We start from the raw sequence: 20,578 nt of genomic DNA on the forward strand, positions 1-20,578 counted from the left end.
CTTCAATTCTGAACATCTGGTTTTCCCCACTGGCTTGCAATCTGAGGTCTTTGGTTTACCATTTTCCCAGACTCAGAATAGTAATTAAGGGATTTAAGAGGTCTTGCTTTTTTTGCTTATGGGTTGTTTAATCTTAAACCTAAGATTTTAAGAAATAAGCCTAAATGTTTACTTGTTTTCATTAAAGAGAGCACTGTAAAATCTGCATTTATTTTGCTCAAACCCAAATGATGGGACATGATTTTATTTAAACACTAACCAGTGGCATCGAACACTGGAACTGAAGGATAATTACAATAGTTACATTCCAAAAACCTTTATATAAAAACTACACCTAAAATCATGCTTAGGCAAAATATGCCAAAACAGATAAGGTACAATGTATACAAAGACATATATATCACTCTGCATTAAATTTTTCAAAAAACACACAGAGAATACAATAATTTATATTTATAAAGAACAGCTGTTTATACAAACACAATTTTGAAGAATGACACAAACTCAGAAAATGTAATCAGAGTATTCTTTCTCACACATAGGCTATTAACGCCCTAGTATTTCAAAATCCTTTATAAAAGGAGATAGCTTAATGACTTCTCATTCAGGAACTTTTTTTAATGTTACTTTTTCTTCTTCTTTTTTTCATCTGCTTCCATTTTAAGCTTAACTTCTTCAGCTGAAAGAGCTCCCAGTTTCTTATTCTTTGCTTTTTTAATCTTTTCCTTGATGGCAGCCACATCAATTTTATTTTCAGTAGAAGCTAGACAAATTAAAAATGATACATGTAATTCTTTAGATTTTACCAAATAAAACATAAAGCATGTATTTGGTTCAATAATTTCAGAGTACTGTAATAGGTGAGATGTCATGTAAAATATAAAACACCTGCTTAAATGAAAGACATTTAAGACGAAACAAATCATAAAGTACTTTAAAAATACATTAAGTACACATGCAAATGGCATTATAGTTTAGCTTTTCAGTTACTAAATTCAATATTAAAGCTGCATTTATTTCCCTTAAATTGTACTTGGTAGTAATATTTTTATATTCTTTCCCATGTTTTAGAACTTTATATAGAGTACTCATTAATATACCAATTTTCCATTCTGCACATTAAAATAACATAAAATTACATTTCATGAATATTAACATGTAGCCCTTCTAGCTTCCATAATTTTAATTAATCATGAAGGTTTAGATCAAAATCTACTTTATCTATTACCACACATAAAACCTTAAAAATAGGGGCGCCTCGGTGGCTCAGTCGGTTAGGTGTCTGCCTTCAGCTTGGGTCATGATCTCAGGGTCCTGGGATTGAGCCTCCAGTCTGGATCCCTGCCTTGCAAGGAGTCTGCTTGTCGTCCTCCCTATGCCCCTCCCCCTGCTTATGCTCTCTAAGGAATAAATAAAATCTTTTTTTAAAAAAACCCTCAAACTTAAAAATAAAATTTTCCAAATATTAGTTCAATGAATGACTAGTAAAATTTTATTTAACAAGGCCTTGGTAATAAAGGTGGTAATCTGAGAATATCTGGAGACCCTAACAGAACCCATCCATGGACTCAATTACAAAAACTTGAATAATAAAGAGAGAGGGGAAAAAAACTGTAGCTTTTCCTCACCATTTAAAGAACAGTATTCAGAGCACAGGAGAATCACAAAATAAAACATTATCAGACTTAATGCTGTCACTATCATGAAACAGCTACATCCCTAATCATTATAAACAGAGACTATTACTAAAATAATAATAGGTCTGGTTTTGACCAACAGGTCAGGTACAGTGATGCCAGTGACTTCCCTCCCCTCACTGCACTGGCTACTCTGGAAAAGTACTTCAGAAAGAGCACAAGTGTTACTAGCGGGAAGGAAAATGTAGAAGAGGAACGGATGGATCAAATGAGGCTAGGAATGGAGAAGAAAAGACTCAAGTCTCGGAGTTTTTTTTTTTTTTTTTTTTTAAATCTTAGACAAAGCACACATGGAAGGAGGGGCAGATAGAGAAAATCCTCCAGCAGACTCCCCACTGAGCAGAGCCCGATGACAGGCTGGGGGCGGGGGTGGGCGCCCTCCATCCCATGAGCTCATGACCTGAGTCGAAACCAAGAGTCAGATGCTTAACTGACTGAGCCACCCAGGCGCCTCACCCTGGCTGTCTTTTTAAAAGCCCCAAGACCTTCCTGTTGTTTTGATGGTGTCTTTTAGCCCAAGGTCATCAGAAATCTGTAACAATAAAGGGATCGAATTTAAAGCCACAAATCACATAAACAGAGAGAAGAAAAGTGTAACTTCTGATAAGCTCTTTCTGAGGCATGATAACAGAGCTTGGGGAGCTTGATGCTTTAGTTACTCTTACGTCTACAAAGGATTCACTGCTCTAGTTTATAGCTTCACAACGAGTCCTTGCCCAGCACAATCAGAGGTCAGGAAAGGACTGTCAATCCAGGATACTCTTTAAATAGGCACTAGCTGCTAATAAAACACCTCAGTGACCTCATCTCTAGGATTAGTGGCTAATGAAATGTCAAGAGAACTGATGAAAGATAACGGTAATTTCTTTAGTTAACACTCAGAGAGATTTGGACAAATTCACTACTGGTTTACTTTTCAGGTAACAGACTTTAACATCATACCAATAACTGGAAAATAAGCATTTACCTTCCTTTGGTTTCACAACTGGTTTTTCCTTAGGTGGAATAAAAGCTTTGTTTCTTTCCTCTTGTCTCTTACTGAGAGCTTCTGCTTGTTTAGCCTGCATTATTAGTAAGAACGATTTATTATTAAGTAGGAATTCAAGTTTCTATGAACTATGCTATCAATGTCATGAGCTAGACAGAGTCTTACCTTTATGGCTTCCATTTTCTGACGCTTCTTTTGACTTGCCTTCAGAAAATATTCACCACTAGCCAATTCTTTATCAATCTGTTGAAATCATGATTTACAATTACATCAGAAAATAGGTAGATAAAAGACATTTCCTAGGAAATGCATAATGCCCTTGAGTTAAAGATAGCAAGGTCAAAAATTCTTGATAAATTCATAAAGGCGGTAACATAAAAAAAGGAGATGTGCTCTAACCTGAAGGGAATACATGCAAAAAGCATGGAGGTAGGAAAGGAGGTGATGTGTTCATGAAATATACAGCAGGCTGTTTTAGGTGGATGGAACATCAATGATTCAGGAAGTGTGAGGAAACTGGAAAGATAATATGGGGTAAGCTTGAAGAAATGTGCATGCCAGGTAAAGAGGGTGGGCTACAATTTAGAAATGTCTGCAGGTTTCTGAGAGAAATGGAGACCAAAGCAGTATTTAAAAGGTACAGAAGAAAGAAGAGAAAAACACTTGGAATAAAGTAATGGCATGCAAAATGAAGAGCAAGAATTGTTAGGATTTGGGGACTAATTCAACACTAATTAGAGAAAGTAACAGCTTATTCATCCTGATTTATCTCAAACTGACACAGCATTATTATATCTAAGGCAATGTTTTACACTCGTAATAATTACTAATCTCTTTACAATTACTAAACTACAATTACTGATCATTTAACCCTCATTAACAATCCTTTGAGATAGATATTTATTTATATTATCCCCATTTTACGTACAGGGGAAACTGACGCATGGGTGGGCTAAATAAATTGCCAGTCACGAAGCAAGTAAGTGGCAGGAAAAGTCAATTGAGACATTAACTGTTTTAAGAAGTTTAGTCACAGGAGAGGAAGGTAAGACAATTACTAACTAGAGGACAGGCCCATAAGAAGGATAGTAGGTGTTATGGAAGCACGCCTGAGTAATAAGATCACTCTACCTTCCCCCAACTAACAGTGCCTTTCTTTGCTTCCCTTTCCAGAATAGACCTCATGATCCAACACTTCCATTGTTTTATCACCATGATCACTTTTCCACTCTGACCTTCATCAAACCTCTGAAATTCAAACTCCAAATATAGAAAGAGATGTGTTACTATGCTGAGAACAAAGAACTAGAAGAAAGGAAGGACCTTTCGATACAGCCAACGTAGGGAATCATGACATAAGATACCTCAGAAGATAGGTGAAGACAGAATTCAAAGAACAGGTGAAGAAAGGACTGGCGCAGATGGAAAAAAAAATTACAGGTGAGAGAAAAGGAAGGTAAAGGAGTTCTCACTTGATAGTCTTAAATACTGCCATACAATAAAATACAGTGTCATCTGCTAGAGGTGGGAGGGTGCTTCAAGAACTAAGAGGACACACAGAACTACTAGACAACAGTGAGGATCTGAGGTTGGAAACACATCATTATAATGGATACAGTCCAAAGACTTTCTCCAAATATGTTTAGCAGCCACATTATGGGAAAGGAGTCAAATTTTAGGACTGACCAAGTTTGAGAGTTTTGCTGGACAGATGTGATAGAAGGAAAAGGCAGCATAAAAGAAATAGTGATGAGACAGAGAGAAAAGGAAATTTGGGGAAAAAAATGAAGCCAGAAAACAAGTGACCATAAGAGAAGCCCTCATAAATTAAAAAAAAGAGGGGGTACAGATGTTAGAATTTAAGATTTCAAAACTGGAGTAGTCATATAGCACATGTCACAAGAATGATGTTAAGGCAGAGTGAGAGCACTAAGGGCTAAGTTGTGTTGTTGTTGTTTAATCCATGGGATGTTTATTGTGGCCACAGGGGCACAACTGACAGCAACCACCTAGACAGAGGTTACACTCTTACTGTGAAGCCCCTACTCCCCACGCCCACACTTAGCTCAAAATAAGCCTATTTACACTTACCTTTAGTTTCTTATACTTACACACACACACACACACACACACAGAGAAAATCTACCTAAATAACTCTCCATAAACTTTCTAACAAAATAGATTAAAATGGTATCCCCCTAATATAAATAAATTCAACATTAATACTGACCTGACTTTCTGGCTGTGGTGGTGGGAATGGTGTATACTCTTTCTTGACAGTTTTCTTCTTTGGCTCCTTGCGTTTATTCACATTTTTGTGCTTGAACTGTGGCAAGAATCTTTCCCAACTTTGTGATCTTAATTCAGAATCTTTTGCCAACTCTCGTTTAATCATTAAGGTCTTTAGTCATGGTGATATATGAACAAAGAAAGAATTTTTAATTTTATAAGTAATACATTTGTCAAACTAAGACATTATAAATATTATTCCTATAAATAATACAATTAAAATGAGTAGTTCTTAATCTCCTCAGTAGGAGCAAAAGACTCCATAAGAAAAGTAATCTCAAATCAAGCATCAAGAAAACCATTAGAAATTTAGATTAAGAAATGCAGAATTATTGGGGCGCCTGGGTGGCTCAATTGGTTAAGCGTCTGCCTTCAGCTCAGGTCATAATCTCAAGGTCCTGGGATCGAGTCTCATGTCAGGCTCCTTGCTCAGTGGGGAGCCTGCTTCTCCCTCTCTCCCCGCTCTCTCTCAAAAACAAAAACAAAACAAAAACAAAAGAAAAACCTTAAAAAAATGCAGAACTGTTAAAATGAACGGAGATGAGACAACTCAGCTTTTCAACCATTAGTTCACTAAAACCTTTAAAATTTGGGTGCCTTGGTGGCTCAGGTCATAATCTCCAGATCCTGGGCTGGAGCCCCGCATCAGGCTTCCTGCTCAGCAGGGGGTCTGCTTTTTTCATGCTCTCCCTCTGCCCCTACCCATCACTTGTTCTCTCTCTCAAATAAATAAAATCTTTAAAAAACAAACAAAAAAGTCTTTAAAATACATATTAATTGGAGCAGGGAGAGTTCTTAATTAGCAATGTTCCCTAAAAGCTGGAAGTTTTTGGGTAGCACTTTAATTATCACAGGGAAAGAAAAAAGTAAACTTTCTCTTGATCAGACAAAACCAATATTCTCACATTTCTCCCACTCCATGTGAATTCTGCACACACTGGAACATCAAAGGATGCAAACCGGGCATCAGATACAAGACTAGCAGCTCTTTTTATCTTCAATGTCCCAAGGCAACTCAAAATCGTTCTTCCATCCCAATCTAAGAGTGACTTTGTAACTTTATCAAATTTAAGTGGATTGCTTCAAAAATACCCTCATGAAATAGTTCATAACAACAGGTATAATCATGAGTTATATGTTCCCAGGTATAATCATGAATGCTGAGCACACAAGGATATAACAGATCTCTCTCAAAGAGTTTATAATTTGAACATTAAATTAAAAAAAAATAGTGTTAATGCAATCTGACGTATTCCAGACTCTACTAATAGAAAAAGGGCAGAATTCTGAACGATCACATCTTCAAATATAGTAATGGGCCCATAATCCAAGAAAACCTGACTGAGATCATCTATGACCAATTTCATGAAGCGTATGTCCTTCGTATCAGAACTACACCATACGTTACGGCACAGCACAGAGACCTAAGCCTCCACGGATATAACTCCAGGACTAGGGTAGTTGGGTGTGCAGAACTCTACCTCTACCCTGAATGATTCTGCTTTATCTGCTTTGTGCATTAGGCTTCCATAAAAAATCTAATTTCAAGAAAAGTTTCTGCACCTAAAAGAAGTCTGACAGTCACTGTTACAGTAACATATAATTAACTCACTTTAATGTTATAAATTGGATGGATATTCTTCATAGTATCTAGGACTACTTTTCGAACCTGAAATTTGCAAAGAAAAATGAATTAGTCATTTAAAAAGATTTTAATGAACTCAGTGGAAGGAGATTAATACACTGCAACATACCCTATGAACCAGGCAATGACTCCCAAATTGAATACAGTAGGCCTTCAACTGCTCTGGGTGACCTCTAGATCTTTCATAATAGTCAACTTCTCTTGGAAGCAATGGATTTTCTCAACTTACTGCTAAAATGTAACATATAGAACTAATACAACAACATTTTGGAACTGTGGAATTTAGGAAGAAAGTAGCTAGATTTAGTCAGAAAATACGGGCTCAATAATGGGAATGCCACTTCGTAAGGGAAAGTCACCTGTCCTTTTCCTGCTTTCTCATTTGTAGTACAGAAGTAAAACTATCTCAAGGCTCTGCTGTAAAAATTAAATAAGACAATATATTTAGACTTCACAAAACCACAGGATATTCAATATATTTAAGTTATTATTATTGCCACATGAGAAGAGGACAGATAACTAGAAGAGGTCCAACAGAACTACTGTAGGTCCTAGAAAGGGAACAAGACCTCGCAGCCAGATCCAGACAACAAAAGGAGTTAAGACACAGTAACTGCTCCACAGATTTTTTCATAACATTAAATACTACACTAAACTTCAGACAAAAAAACAAAAAAAAAAAAACAAAAAAAAAAGAAAACTATTTTAAAGGAAAGTTTCCAGAATCTGACCTCTACTAGTTTATATAGGTTACTGCAAATAATATCAACATTCAATTCTCTAATCACTTGAGCACATGTAACTACACATTTCCTGTATGTGCTAGAGACTAAAAATCTTAAATACTCATTTAAAATTTGTAGTGGAAAAAGAAATGATGTGCAGACCTTCTAACTCAGGAGTGGATACTTCCTTAGTTGCCAAAGGTTGACCATGTTATGTTAGGATCTAGGAGTGATGAAAATTAACTGAAGATAGTAAATAGTTCTCACCTCTTTTAAGCCACTAAAAGGTCCAATGACTGAAACCGTGTTTCCCTGAACCATAATATAACAGTTTGTTAACAGTTCCAAAGCCTATAACAAAAGATTAAGCTCAAATTCAGTACAATGAAAAACTAATGACAGAGAAAGACTCAAGTTTTCCACTGATAAAAAGTACCTTTAATGTAGATCCTTTGGGGCCAATGAGACGTTGTCTTCTTTTTACAAATCTTTCTTTATTTCTTACTAAAGAACCTATTTTAATGATGTCACAAGCAACATCATCCTGAAGAATTCGTACTGCCTTTGGGAAAAACGAAGAAAATATTCTATCAATATTCTTTACAAACACATTTGTTTTCAAGGCCCAGGCTAATGAAATCTAACCAGAAAAATAAAAACTCTAAGACGGAGGGATGCAGTGTTATATGTTATCTCTAAAGTTGATGCAAATACAGCAAAGTTTTTGTAATTCTAAATTTACCTGTTCAAATGAAACACTTCTTGCTAAAAGTTTTATTAGGTCTCTGGCCCTAATGATGATATACGGATCAAAAGTCTTCTTTGTTGTACAAACAGTCATACTGCCCTCGATCAGGTCCAGGGTTGCATTAACGTGCTGAGAAAAGCAAAGAGCAAATACACAACTGTCTAAAAATCAATTCAATTTTAGGTAATTACAAAGCCTATCCTATCAAACTATTAATTACTGTAAATTAAGCTCTAATTCTATCAACTCCCCCCTTGAAGAAGCTGAGTAGTTGATAAAAATAATGAACATTGATTACTTTCATATTTCAAAGAATGTAAGAAACTTAGGCACTGAAACCATTTCTACTTGGCTTTAGAACTTTGTACTCAAAGATAATTTCTAGTTTAAAAAATATGTATCAATGCAAATGAGGTCATACTTAAGACCTAGGGTGAAAATCTAAAGCTACATATAGCTCCTCTATCCTGGACGGGGCTGTGCTCTGCCATCTGCTCCTTTGGGTTAAGAACAGACTTTTCCTTTCAAACTTTCTTCTACCTGGTATTAGCTAAATACAAAGTAAAAACAAATTCTCATAGGTTCAGAAAGAAAAAATAACTGGAAAATTAGGCATTAACTGTTCATAGGAAGAAACAGATTTCAACAAAGCAAATTAAAATGTCATTTTCTGATAGCATCTTGTGAATTATATTTCAGTGTAGTGAGTGATGAACAATTCAACATAAGGTTGGGTCTCTGTGAGTTTACAAGTCTAATCTCAGATGCAGACAGCTGTAAAACAGCCTGCGGTTTGCTGAACCACCCTAATACCTAACAGGCACAAAACTCTGGAGCAGTCACCTAGATGAGAAACACATTTTATATCACAACCTGGTGTGTGCACAGGTTCTCACGTGCACATATATAAACGAACCAAAAACTTCATAAAATGAAACTTATCCTTACCATATGTGATACTTATTTTTATTTTTTGGATGCATTCCTTTTTTTAAGGCTCATTATATCCATTAAATGGGATTTCTTGCTCTACTAATGGGTTTCAATCCAGTTTGAAAAATAAAAACAAATGTATTACTCTAGGGAAATGGCAGCAGGTACATACAGGGGATAGTTGGCCACACCCTACCCCTTCCATTTAAAATGAAAATTAAGAAATCATCCAGGTACATGCCTCAACTCAAACTATACAGAAACATGGCAAATATCACAGTAGAGAACAGGCATTCTGAGATGAGTTTCAGAAAGTCGATGAGATCCCTACAGTTCTAAAGGTGTGTGAATTTTTAAAAGTAATCTATTACTCACAAAACTAAAAACAAGTGGATTAAAAGAATAAAGCTTCTATCTAGGTTGTTTAAAAGGAACCAGGGGCACCTGGGTGGCCCAGTCAGTTAAGCATCCGACCCTTGATTTCAGCTCAGGTCATGATTTCAAGGGCTGTGAGATCAAATGTCACGTTGGGCTCTGTGTTCGGCAGAGTCCACGCGGGACTCTGCCCCCCGCCTCTACTCACACATGCCTGTAGGTGCACACACTTAAAGATCTTTCTTTAAAAAAACAAAACACCAAAAAAGGAACTAAATTAACTACTTACACTAGTACCTTTTAATTTTTTTATTTTTATTTTTTTTATGCTAGTACCTTTTTAAAAAAATCCACCAGCATATATACTTATTTTTAGAAAAGGCATAAAAGCAAAATTTCAAATAAGTATATAAAATGTGCATACATGTTCATTCAAGGCTTTCTGTACCAAAGGCCAGCACTCTTTCAAGTAAGCCTCTCTATATTTTGGGAACAAAGTTGCAAAACTGCTCTCCTCCAAGAGTCCTCTGGGATTGTCCTCTTTAGAAAAAGCGGGTTCCTTCCAACCATCAGGAACAGTGAGGAGCTCAGATTCATCTAAAGAGAAGAAACATACACGTAAGATTTTACCCTTCTTGTGGACACTTTTAAAAATGCTTATATGTTTAGAAAAAAAAAAAAAAAGCTTATATGTGGGATCCCTGGGTGGCTCAGCAGTTTAGTGCCGCCTTCGGCCCAGGGCGTGATCCTGGAGTCCCAGGACGGCGTCCCGCGTCGGGCTCCCTGCGTGGAGCCTGCTTCTCCCTCTGCCTGTCTCTCTGCCCCCCTCTCTCTCTGTGTTTCTAATGAATATGTAAATTAAAAAAAAAAAAGCTTATATGCATACATTTACACGCTTCCCAATACTCTTTGTAGTTCCTGTTTCCACGCTCTTTAGATGATTCAACAAAGAACATAACGCCGTCATTATTTATCAACACACTATTAAAATCAACTGTCTACGCCAGCCTCATAGGACCAAGTTCCTTAAGGTCAGGGACCCTCCTTGGGTCTACAGTCCTCAGCGCTGCTCGGAAACTTCCACTGTACGACACGGTCTTAGAGTCAAAGATCCTAATACCACTTTGTTTCAATACAAATGACCTGTTAGACTTTCCTGAACTGCCGACTGTGTGTGTATACCATATATATATGCAGAGGCATGTACATTTTGTGCACACGCACACACACAGACTTAAAAGCTGATATTCTGGTGTAAACTCTGTTACCAATCACCGGTAGGTACATGGCTTCAGACTTTCCAAGGAGTTTCCATGTGCCTTGCTTCTGTATACACCTTCATGACAACTGTGAAACGTGGGAAGGACGGGTATTATTTTTCCCATTTTGTGAGAAACGTTTAGTCCAAAAAAAAGAAAAGATGAGTGACCGGTCTGTCTAAAGGGACACAAAGGTGATTCGGTCTAAGTCTCCAATCAATGAAATGAAATGTCTCCTAAGGGCATAAACGATCTCCGACATCATTTGTTAAAACTCCTGATCCTGGGGCGGGGAGCGGTTGAGCATCTTCCTGGGGCCCAGGTCGTGACCCCGGGGTCCTGGCATGCAGTCCCGCGTTTGGCTCCGTGCATGGAGCCTGCTTCTCCGTCTGCCTCTGTCTCTGCCTCTCATGAATATATAAAAAATAAAAATAAAAATAATTAAAAAACCCAAAACTCCCGGTCCTGGGTTTCAGGATCTCTTGAAGCCAAAGGCTCTGACAGCCGGCCCTTGGCGGCTCGGCCACTCGGCAGCCTCCGTCCCCGCCTTCAGGCCGCAGGAGCGTCGGGAACCGGCCTACGCGCGGGAGCCGCCCGAGCAGCAGGGCAGCGAAGGGCGCCCCGGAGGCCGCGACCCCCGGGCCCGCGGAGCCGCTGTCGCCGCCGCCCCCCGCGCCCCACGGCCTCCCCGCCCCCCCACCTGCCCCCGGCCCCGAGGCGGACTCCACCCCACAGAACGGACCCCACGTCCCCGGCCAGCCGCAACGCAGCAGCCACCCCCGAGTCTCGGTTCTCACTCGACCTCACCTCGCTTCTCCGGCTTCGGCTGCTTCGGACGAAACTCACTCCTCCCGTTCGCCTGCGCCAGCCCGTGGAAGGAGGAGGCCGCCATCTTCCGGCTGCTTCCGGCGCCACCGGAAGTGGAGCTGCTCTTAAATCCTACTGGCTATTCAGGACTAAGAACCTGTTGGCTCGAAAGGAGTTCCGTAGAACGCAGATGAGGAGATGTGCGCAATCTCTGTGCGTGCGTCTGTGCCTGCGTAGCCAATGGACAGCCGCGGACTCTTTTCCCAGGATGCACGGCAACCACGGAGGTTGGCTGCATGCTGGGAGTTGTAGTCCAGCGCTATGGGGAGTTGGAGGCCCAACTCTGCTACCTTGAATATTCATGCACGCATTAAATACATCTTGGAAATTATTTGGAATCTTGGAAACCTACAGTTTCCTTTCGGTCCTTGTGTCTAGCTCAGGGTCTTGGACTCCAGGGTTTGGTCGCAGAGTGCACTCGGCCTGTCATTGATGTCACTCACTCACTCATTTGATAATATTTATTTGACCGTTAAATAATTTGATAATATTTATTTGACCGTGCTAGGTCTAAATAGGAAGTCCAAATATGAAGATGCATGATCCTTGATGGCAGAGAGTGGCAGCAATAGCTACCATTTATTGTGACACTGCTTTGTGCCACACACTGTTTGCATTTCTATTTCTTAAAACTAAAACTGATGATTTTTTTGTAAGATAGTTTTAAAAAGTCTTTGTTTCCGATGGTAATTGCCTAGGGTCTTGGTACTTCTCTTTCTAAGCCACAGGGATAGCACTTAAGTGACCCTTCTTAAATATTTCACTGAGCTAAGGTTTCCCAAAATGACTACCTCAACGCTGCCTATGGCTGACTTCAAGATGTGAGGTTTATCACTACTGCATATTTTTGCACTTCTAAGAATCCAAAAATTCTTAGACACATTCAAGGTGAGACTTCTTTTGATGACTGATCTTACTGCTTGCCATTTCTAAAATTGCCTGCAGCACAAGTTGGGAAAGTCTCAGGTTGAATTTCTTGCCTTCGTGAGACTAGGAACATTTATCTGAAATCCACCCTTGTGTATCTTCTATAAAAACTTAAGATTGTTGTACATAAGGTGCATACGTAAAACAGACTGTTAATTAGGGACGTAAGGTCACGAGACACATGATTATGTTAAGATTATTTTTCTTGGGGCACCTGGATGGCTCCATCCGTTAAGCATCCGACTCAGGTTTTGGCTCAGGTGGTGACCTCAGGGTCATGAGATGGAGCACAGCATGGGGCTCTGTGCTAGATGTGGAGGCTGCTTAAGATTTTTACTCTCCCTCCTCCTCTTCCCAATCCCACTCACATTCTCTCTCTCTCTCTCAAAAAAAAAAAAAAAAAAAAAAAAACCCAAACCCAAATTATCCCATTTTTATAAAGCAAATTATTCAATAAGTATTTATTGAGGATCTATAACGTTTCAGGTTCTACGTGCTGGATATAATAATTATATGTGTGTGTATATATATATATATATATATATCCAAATATATGTTTGTATGTGATTATACAACAAGAAAAGACTTAGAAGGCTACACCTCAAGGTTACAAAGCTGGCTATCTTAGGGATAAAGGCAGAAAAGAAAAAAGAAGCAGGCAAAAAGACAAAAAATAAGTAGAAAATAATAATCATTATTTATTTATTTATTTTAATTTTTTTGGACAATAATAATCATTAGAAAAATAATGTCAACAAAAGTAAAGGTATTTGCATGAAAGCCTGGAAAACCTGGGAATCCAGGAAAGAGATCAAATTTGAGAAACATACTCAGTCTTGGAATGTTTGCTGTACAACAACATGTTTCATGTGTCATGGTGTTGGGATGAAATATGCTTGCAGGATATCAACCCCTTCTTGCAAGGCCCCACTTAGCAAACTCTGTAGATAAGGACACATGATGTGCAGCTTTGGCTGCTAAGTCACTTGAGTAAACACTTAACCAACCTCTGTTTCTTCAGCTGTAAAATGAGAAATTGAGTTAGATTAATGCTTCTTAAACTTTAGCCAACCTCAGACGCATGTGGAGGGTGACCCTATTCCCAGTTTATGGTTCAGTAGGTCTAGGACAGGGCCCAAGAATTTGCAGCCTGGAGAACAAGGAATTATTCAACCCCAAAATATCAATAGTGCCAAGGTTGAGAAACTGGGGACTTATAGATATTCTTAATTTCTGTGATTCTACTTCAAAGGGCTAGTAAGAGCTTTACTCAGAACCAGACATGCAATGAAAGCGAAGTTATTTCCCACTTTTTCCCACTATTTCCCACTACTAGGGCAGAACTTACCTGGTATCAAAGCCAAAGTTTCCAGATGGTTGCTCATTATTATGCTGGGCTCTTTGGTGGACAATCTTGCTCCATTTCCTGGAATTCTGTTGTCTCATTACCCAAACAAACACTGATACTGCTATATACAGTGGATGCTTGAGGTCTAAAGACACTCATTGAATATTAGTCTCTCTGGGCCCCAGGCCCACAGAACATTAATATTTCATTGGTCCTCTCCTATTTCCAAGGCAATCTTCCATCTTTCTCTTCTTGATTGTTCTTATTGATAAGCAACAGCTTTGATTTAATTTTCGGTTATAATATTCTTCTCCCTAAAGGAAAGCTGGAATACATTTCATGATATTAGGTTTCACCAAAGCAACAGAAGGCTTTTTAATGCATGCATGAATATTCAAGATTTAATCAGTGGCATGTGAAATGTATTGGTATTGCTGAGAATTATTATTTTATGCAAATATAACAAGCAAACTACAGTCTTTTATTTGTTTACATGACACTGGGGGCATATTTGAATTTCTCTGGGAAGCAGATTTCTAGTCATTTGTTAAATCTATATGCATCTCCCATTCTTCAGACAGTGGTAACCACAGATGGCTCTTGATGAAATGAACTTTTTTAAAAAAATTTTTATTTATTTATGATAGTCATAGAGAGAGAGAGAGAGAGAGAGAGAGGCAGAGACATAGGCAGAGGGAGAAGCAGGCTCCATGCACCGGGAGCCCGACATGGGATTCGATCCCGGGTCTCCAGGATCGCGCCCTGGGCCAAAGGCAGGCGCCAAACCGCTGCTCCACCCAGGGATCCCGAATTTTTTTTTTTAAATGAAATAAACTTTTTAGATTATATATTTCAAACATTTAATGGGTTTATATTTAAACAAGGCATTTCATGATATTAATAAGATGGTGACATGGCTTCTCCATTGTTTCAAAATCTCAACTTAAAAAGTCCAGCTTTCTGATACACTTAGAGACTGGAAATTCAGTCTTAACACTACATTTTTGCTCTGATCATCTGTCAGTGACTTTAATCTGTTGGTTTACAAGTCCCTTTACTGATAAGATTAAATCAATGGACCCTTTCCCCAGAAAAGCACATATATTTGGGTACACATATCATTTTACCCACAGTTTGATGAGATGGTCACATTTCTGTCACACTGTTTCATAAAAACCCTAGAGGATCAAGCCATCAGGTTAGGGACCCTTGCCTTAAAGCAACACGGGAGGCATGTCTCAGAAGCCTGAATCTGATCTTATGAGCACTCAAGTCCTCTGCTTTTAGAGTTCTCCAGGACAGGCAGGATTAGAATTTTAGTATGCTTCAGGACTTGCACATAAGTACACTTCTCAAGATTCTTTTGAGTGCAAGTCATACAACATTCAAAGTAACAAGTAAAAAAGAGGACTTACTGTCCTACATACCTGGGAATTGGACCTCTGACCTCAACAGTGTCACAGAAACATTCATGCTCTTTGTCTATCATAACTTTGAGATCTCTCTCTCTCTCTCTCTCTCTGTCCTTCCATCTTTTGGCTCTGCTTTTTCTGTGAGGTTTTTATTCTGAAGCAAAGATATCTGCCAGCAGTGCTGAATCAAATTCTTAGCAGAAGAAGACTTTCTTTCTTCCTAAGAATTCCATCAAAAGTCCTAGGAAGACTCTCAGTGACCAGTACTAGATCACTTGCTAAAGCCAGAGGTGGGTTACACCCACATAAACCATCTGGGCCTAGAATGGGAATGAACAATTCCTAAGGAGGAATCTAGAGCTGTTGCCAAAAGAAGGGGAAGAGGGGCAAAAACACGCAATGTGTAGTACGGTAAGTATAGCAAGGGCAGTGCAGGGGATTAATAGGTTTTCAGGTTTTACCCATCACCATCACTCATTCCCATGCCACCATTTCATTAAAATAAGCCACATATTTAAAGAATTACTTAGGCTGGGATGCCTGGCTGGCTCAGTGGTTTAGCACCTGCCTTTGGCCCAGGGCGTGATCCTGGAGACCCGGGATTGAGTCCCACATCAGGCTCCAAGCATGGAGCCTGCTTCTCCCTCTGCCTGTGTCTCTGCCCCCCACCCCACCCCCGCCGTCTCTCATGAATAAATAGCTAAAATCTTAGAAAAAAAAAAAGAATTACTTAGCCCCAGTCACAAGATAGATGGAGGAATTATGTACTAAAATTTTATTGGGGGTATGTGTGTATAGTAGTTCTCTATATTTGCTGTGAGCATTTTCAAATGTATTGATTGGTCTGTTAGGTTGATTTATATTTCTCTAGGCACATGTGGTGATACTGAAAACATGATCTGCTGTAACTGTGGTGATTTGGTGTAATGTCTTTTTATAATGATTATTCTCTCATGTAGTGAGAGACTCTCATTTCCCTGCAGGAAATGGCTATGTATTTTTTCTTTTAATTTTGAAAAGAATGAAAAAGGAAAATGCAAGGAGCAATGCAACCATTGTTCAAGAATCTCTCTACCTAAATTTAATAAGTGTTATCATTTATCACTTTGGGCCCAGATTTACATAAATATTTGTATCATAAAATCTCACATACATGCAAAATGAAGTTACTCCAGTCATCTCTCTTCTAGAAGCAATAGTTAGTTGTTTTGGTTTTACTAAAACAATAGACTAAAAAATAGACTTTTTTTTACTAAAAAGCAGACAGACTAATATAACAAATGCTTTTGTAGACATAGTTAAATTTAAGACATAAGTATTTCCAGCTAAAGCCCCTGTCTACACCTTCCTAATCTCATTCCTCCCCCTTTCCACCAGAGGTGACTACTATGCCAAGTTAGGAATTTATCATTTCCACATATATTTTTGTGTATGTGGCTACTACACACACATGTGATGTGTACTAAACAAGATAGAGTGGGCTTTAAATATTTTACATGACATTAATTACTTTAATGTATAATGTACATTAATGTACATATTATAATTAATATTATAAAACTTGATATATTTAATTTACATTACATATAATATATTATACATATATCATATATTATACATATAATATATTATACAATATATATAACATATTGTATGTATTAATGTATACGTATATTAATAATGCATAATTATAATGTGTAATTAATGTATAATACATACATTAATGTACATTATACAAAAATACAAGTTTTGTATATGATTATATAAGTATTTTATAATAGTTATATACATATAAATGTATGTTCTCATACAATTTGCATTTATTTATTTATTTGTTTGTTTATTTATTTATTGAGACTGTATGTGTGAGCAGGAAGGAGGGTTGAGGGGAGCGGCAGAGGGAAAGGGAGAGAGAGAATCTTAAGCGGGCTCCATGTTCAGCACAGAGCCTGGTATGGGACTTGATCTAACGACCCTAAGATCATGACCTGAGCCAAAATCAAGATACGGAGGCTTAACCAACTTGAGTCACCCAGGTGCCCCTACAACTTGATTTTTATTGGAATAGTTTGTTTTGAGGTTTACTCATGTTGAATCTACGTGATTCTAGGTCATTCATCCATGGTATATAATCTTTGAATCAGAATGTAGGAGACATGGCAGCTTCAGTCTTGGCTTCTTCCTTTCTCCCTCTCTACCTCTCTCCACAGGCCCCCCGCATCCCCCACAGGTCCCCAGACAGCTCACCTTGGAAGGACCCAGCTACCGTGTCTTGAGTGGCCCTATGGAGAAATCCGAAAGTCTAGGAACTGAAGCCTCCTGTCACCAGCCTCACGAGCTTGGAAGCACCTCCTCCTGCCTGGTCAAGCTTTCGGATGAGTGAGCTGAGCAGGGCTGATTCCTTGGTTGCAGGAAGCTGCTTGGAAGTTCCTGACTCTTGGAAACTTCATAAATGTTTGTTGTTGAAAGCTGCTAATTTTGGGAGTAACTTTTCGGTAGACATAACTAGAAAAATATTGAAGCAAGCCTAAGCATTCATCAAAATACCAGGTTTTGATAGGGATGTGGACGTGAAAGTTTTCCTCAGGAGGAATAGTTTTTCCTTGATTCTTGCCACTAGAGGGCAAAATGTTCATAAATGATGGCTTGAATAAAGAATTGAAAGGCTTTTTCTTTTTCCATGGAATTGCAGATGTCCGAGTGAAAAAAGAACTTTAAAGATTACCTAGTCCAGCTCTGTTAACTTACATATGAGGATTCTAACACCCAGAGACTTTAGCTGACCGGTGCAATGTCACACAGACCTGGGTCTAAATGTATAAACTCAATTTCATTTAATAACAGACACATGAATTTAAATAAAAAAATTTAAAAAAATTAACAGATGCAGATCCAGTAACTACTAATCAATCTTGTTGTTTTTCAAAATCAGTAGATGTAGAATAAAGACAGAAGGCTTTTTAAAATCTTCTCTATTTCAACTAACGTATTAGAATTTTCAGGATAAAAAAACTTGTGATAAAACCCATTTCCATTTATTGGGTGCCTATGATAATAAACCACTTATCATACATTATGTGACATATCTTTTTAACTAATCTGTGCAACAAAACTTTGAATTATATACTCATCAATGCAGAAGGGCCAATATGTTGTCCAAGGACATACAGCTAAAAAGAAACAAAACCAGTGTGAATCTGGTACAGGTTAAATCTCATTACAATGATTTTGGGGGAGACAAGTCATAGTGCCTGATTATAACAGAAGTTTGTTGCTTCTGGAAATCACTGAGTGCTTTCCAGTTAAGACACTTAAGTGGCTGCCATATGGCAATGGAAAAGGAAAAAAATGATTTTGATGACTCTCCTCTTCTTTTCAGGGAGGATTTTTTTCTATCTCCCTCTCATTCTCTCAGTCTCTCTGTTTCTGTCTCTGTCTCTGTCTCTGCCTACTACACACACACTGCCTCTCCCCTACATTCTAGCCAACCAGTTGTGCAGTGTTGGATAACCATCCTAGAGCTTTAGTTTGTCGCACTTTCTTCATTTCTAAAATGAGAGTACACCTACCTCCTTCAGCCTCACGGCAGGGATGCTGTGATGATTAATGAGGAAGTCTTTATGAATCTCATTCGATTTTGCAGAAGGCAGGTGTTTAATAAAGCTGAAGAATCATTATAATCGTAATTAGTCATATTTTAGGCCAGATGGGCAGGTATTTGGCAGTAGTAACTTGGCTGGAGTTGTTGCCACACCAAAGCAATGAAGTCATGTCAGCATGTCAGCAGCATCAAGTTGGGTGCAAGGAGGCCATAGTATCTTCTTACCCCACACATTGCCTTGTTCATCATCCCCGCCTGGCACAAAACTGTTACATACTCAACTTCATTTCTAATGCAGTTAGGCAGGTAACCTTAGGAGAATCACCTCATTACTGTGATTTATAGTCTCCAAAGAGAGCCACCACTGATGCCTTCTCTCTCCATATGTGCATACTACTCACGCCAAGAGACTGAGCCTCTTCCTTGTCCTCTTGAATCCGGTCTGGCCCTGTGACTTACTTAGATCGATAGGATGCTGTGGATAGGACTTTGCTAATTCTAAGTCAAGCCTTCAGGAAGAGGAGCAGTTTCTGCTTTCTCGTCCTTGGAAGAGGGCTGCAGGGTAAGACGTTCAACTACCCTGAGATCACCTCACTGTGAAGAAGTCCAAGCTAGCTATGTGAAGGAGAGAGAGAGAGAGAGCGAGCGAGAGAGATGTGCCTGGCCAGCTCTCAGATGTTCCATTCATCACTGCTCATGTTCTGGGCATGAATGAATGAAGAAGCAATCTTAGACATTTCAGTTTCAGTAGACACCACAGGGAGCAAAAGAACTGTCCAGCCCGATTACAGAAACAGGAAAATTAATAAATATTTGGTGGTGGTAAGTCGCTATGTTTTCAGGATGTTTGTTACACAGGAATAGATATTTCGAATAATTATCAACACTTAAAATAGGCTCAGATATCTCTTGATGCCCTTTGCTAGATGAAATAGAAATTCCTTCAGAGAAATGAAATGAGGGAAAAATAAATTTGATAAAATGAAGAGGGTAACTCCTTTTTAGAGGATACAGTTTTTAGCTTCATTAAAGTCCTATTAAAATAGAGCATTCATTCTTTCCTTCACTCACTCACTCACTCATGTTCAATAAATATTTGTTGAACAGATATATTGCTGAATATATAACTGGCGCAGGTCTAGGCATGGAGTACACAGTGCTGAATGAGAAGGATAAGGTCCCTGACTTCATGGTGCTGACATCCAAGTTGGAGAAGACAGACAACAACAACCATAGCAAAAAGGTTATTTCAGCTAATGGTGATGTAATTGGGAAGTGGGCAATGTGGGTAGCATTATCGTTGCCTTTCAAAGGTTGCCTATCTGACGCATCAGCAACAAACTAATAGGCAAAAACAAATGAACGAATAAACAAAAGGGAAAGAAAGAAAGAAAGAAAGAAAGAAAGAAAATGCTCCCCCTGAGCTGCTTGAAATTCAGTTTAATTATCTGCCTAATAAGTGGTTTCTTGATATGAGTATATACTCATAACTCTGGATTTGGGGAGCACCTTCCCTTTCGGGACTTTATGTCCATAGCTTTGCTAACACTGAAACAAATTTAATAAGAGAAGTGTTTTTCCTCCTACTTTATCAGCTTTGGGGGAAGTACAGATGGGAGACACTAGCTTTGGAGGAGTAGAAGTGCTGGCCTGTGCCCTGTCTATCGACACAGTCCCTGGGACACGGCCATTGCTACACTCAAAGAAAATGTTGGAATAAGGAAAGAAACAGGAAGACAAAGAATTCCAGAGTGCCTCACTGGA

The 20,578-nt window shown here is 38.6% G+C and overlaps 1 protein-coding gene and 1 long non-coding RNA gene across 3 annotated transcripts; both read right to left on the reverse strand.

The window, feature by feature from the left end:
* Positions 1–207: 207 nt before the first annotated feature.
* LOC144282199 (KRR1 small subunit processome component homolog) lies at positions 208–11,626 on the reverse strand. 2 transcript variants are annotated; one of them, XM_077845545.1, is made up of 10 exons: positions 11,467–11,626; positions 9,825–9,997; positions 8,087–8,221; positions 7,781–7,906; positions 7,612–7,695; positions 6,587–6,643; positions 4,916–5,086; positions 2,851–2,928; positions 2,665–2,758; positions 208–763 (listed from the first exon to the last, which is right to left on the reverse strand). In XM_077845545.1, exons 1-10 carry the CDS (start codon positions 11,549–11,551, stop codon positions 624–626), a joined length of 1,143 nt encoding a protein of 380 aa, XP_077701671.1. In that variant the 5' UTR covers positions 11,552–11,626; the 3' UTR covers positions 208–623. The 2 variants fall into 2 exon arrangements, with proteins under 2 accessions (XP_077701671.1, XP_077701672.1); XM_077845546.1 differs by lacking the exon at positions 7,612–7,695.
* Positions 11,627–13,152: 1,526 nt separating this feature from the next.
* On the reverse strand, positions 13,153–18,022 carry LOC144282200 (uncharacterized). Its single transcript, XR_013350534.1, has 3 exons — positions 17,461–18,022; positions 13,802–14,126; positions 13,153–13,474 (listed from the first exon to the last, which is right to left on the reverse strand). It is a non-coding gene; the product is annotated as an uncharacterized LOC144282200 (long non-coding RNA).
* Positions 18,023–20,578: the final 2,556 nt, after the last annotated feature.

Source organism: Canis aureus, chromosome 13 (genome assembly GCF_053574225.1).
Source record: "Canis aureus isolate CA01 chromosome 13, VMU_Caureus_v.1.0, whole genome shotgun sequence".
NCBI classification, from domain to species: domain Eukaryota; kingdom Metazoa; phylum Chordata; class Mammalia; order Carnivora; family Canidae; genus Canis; species Canis aureus.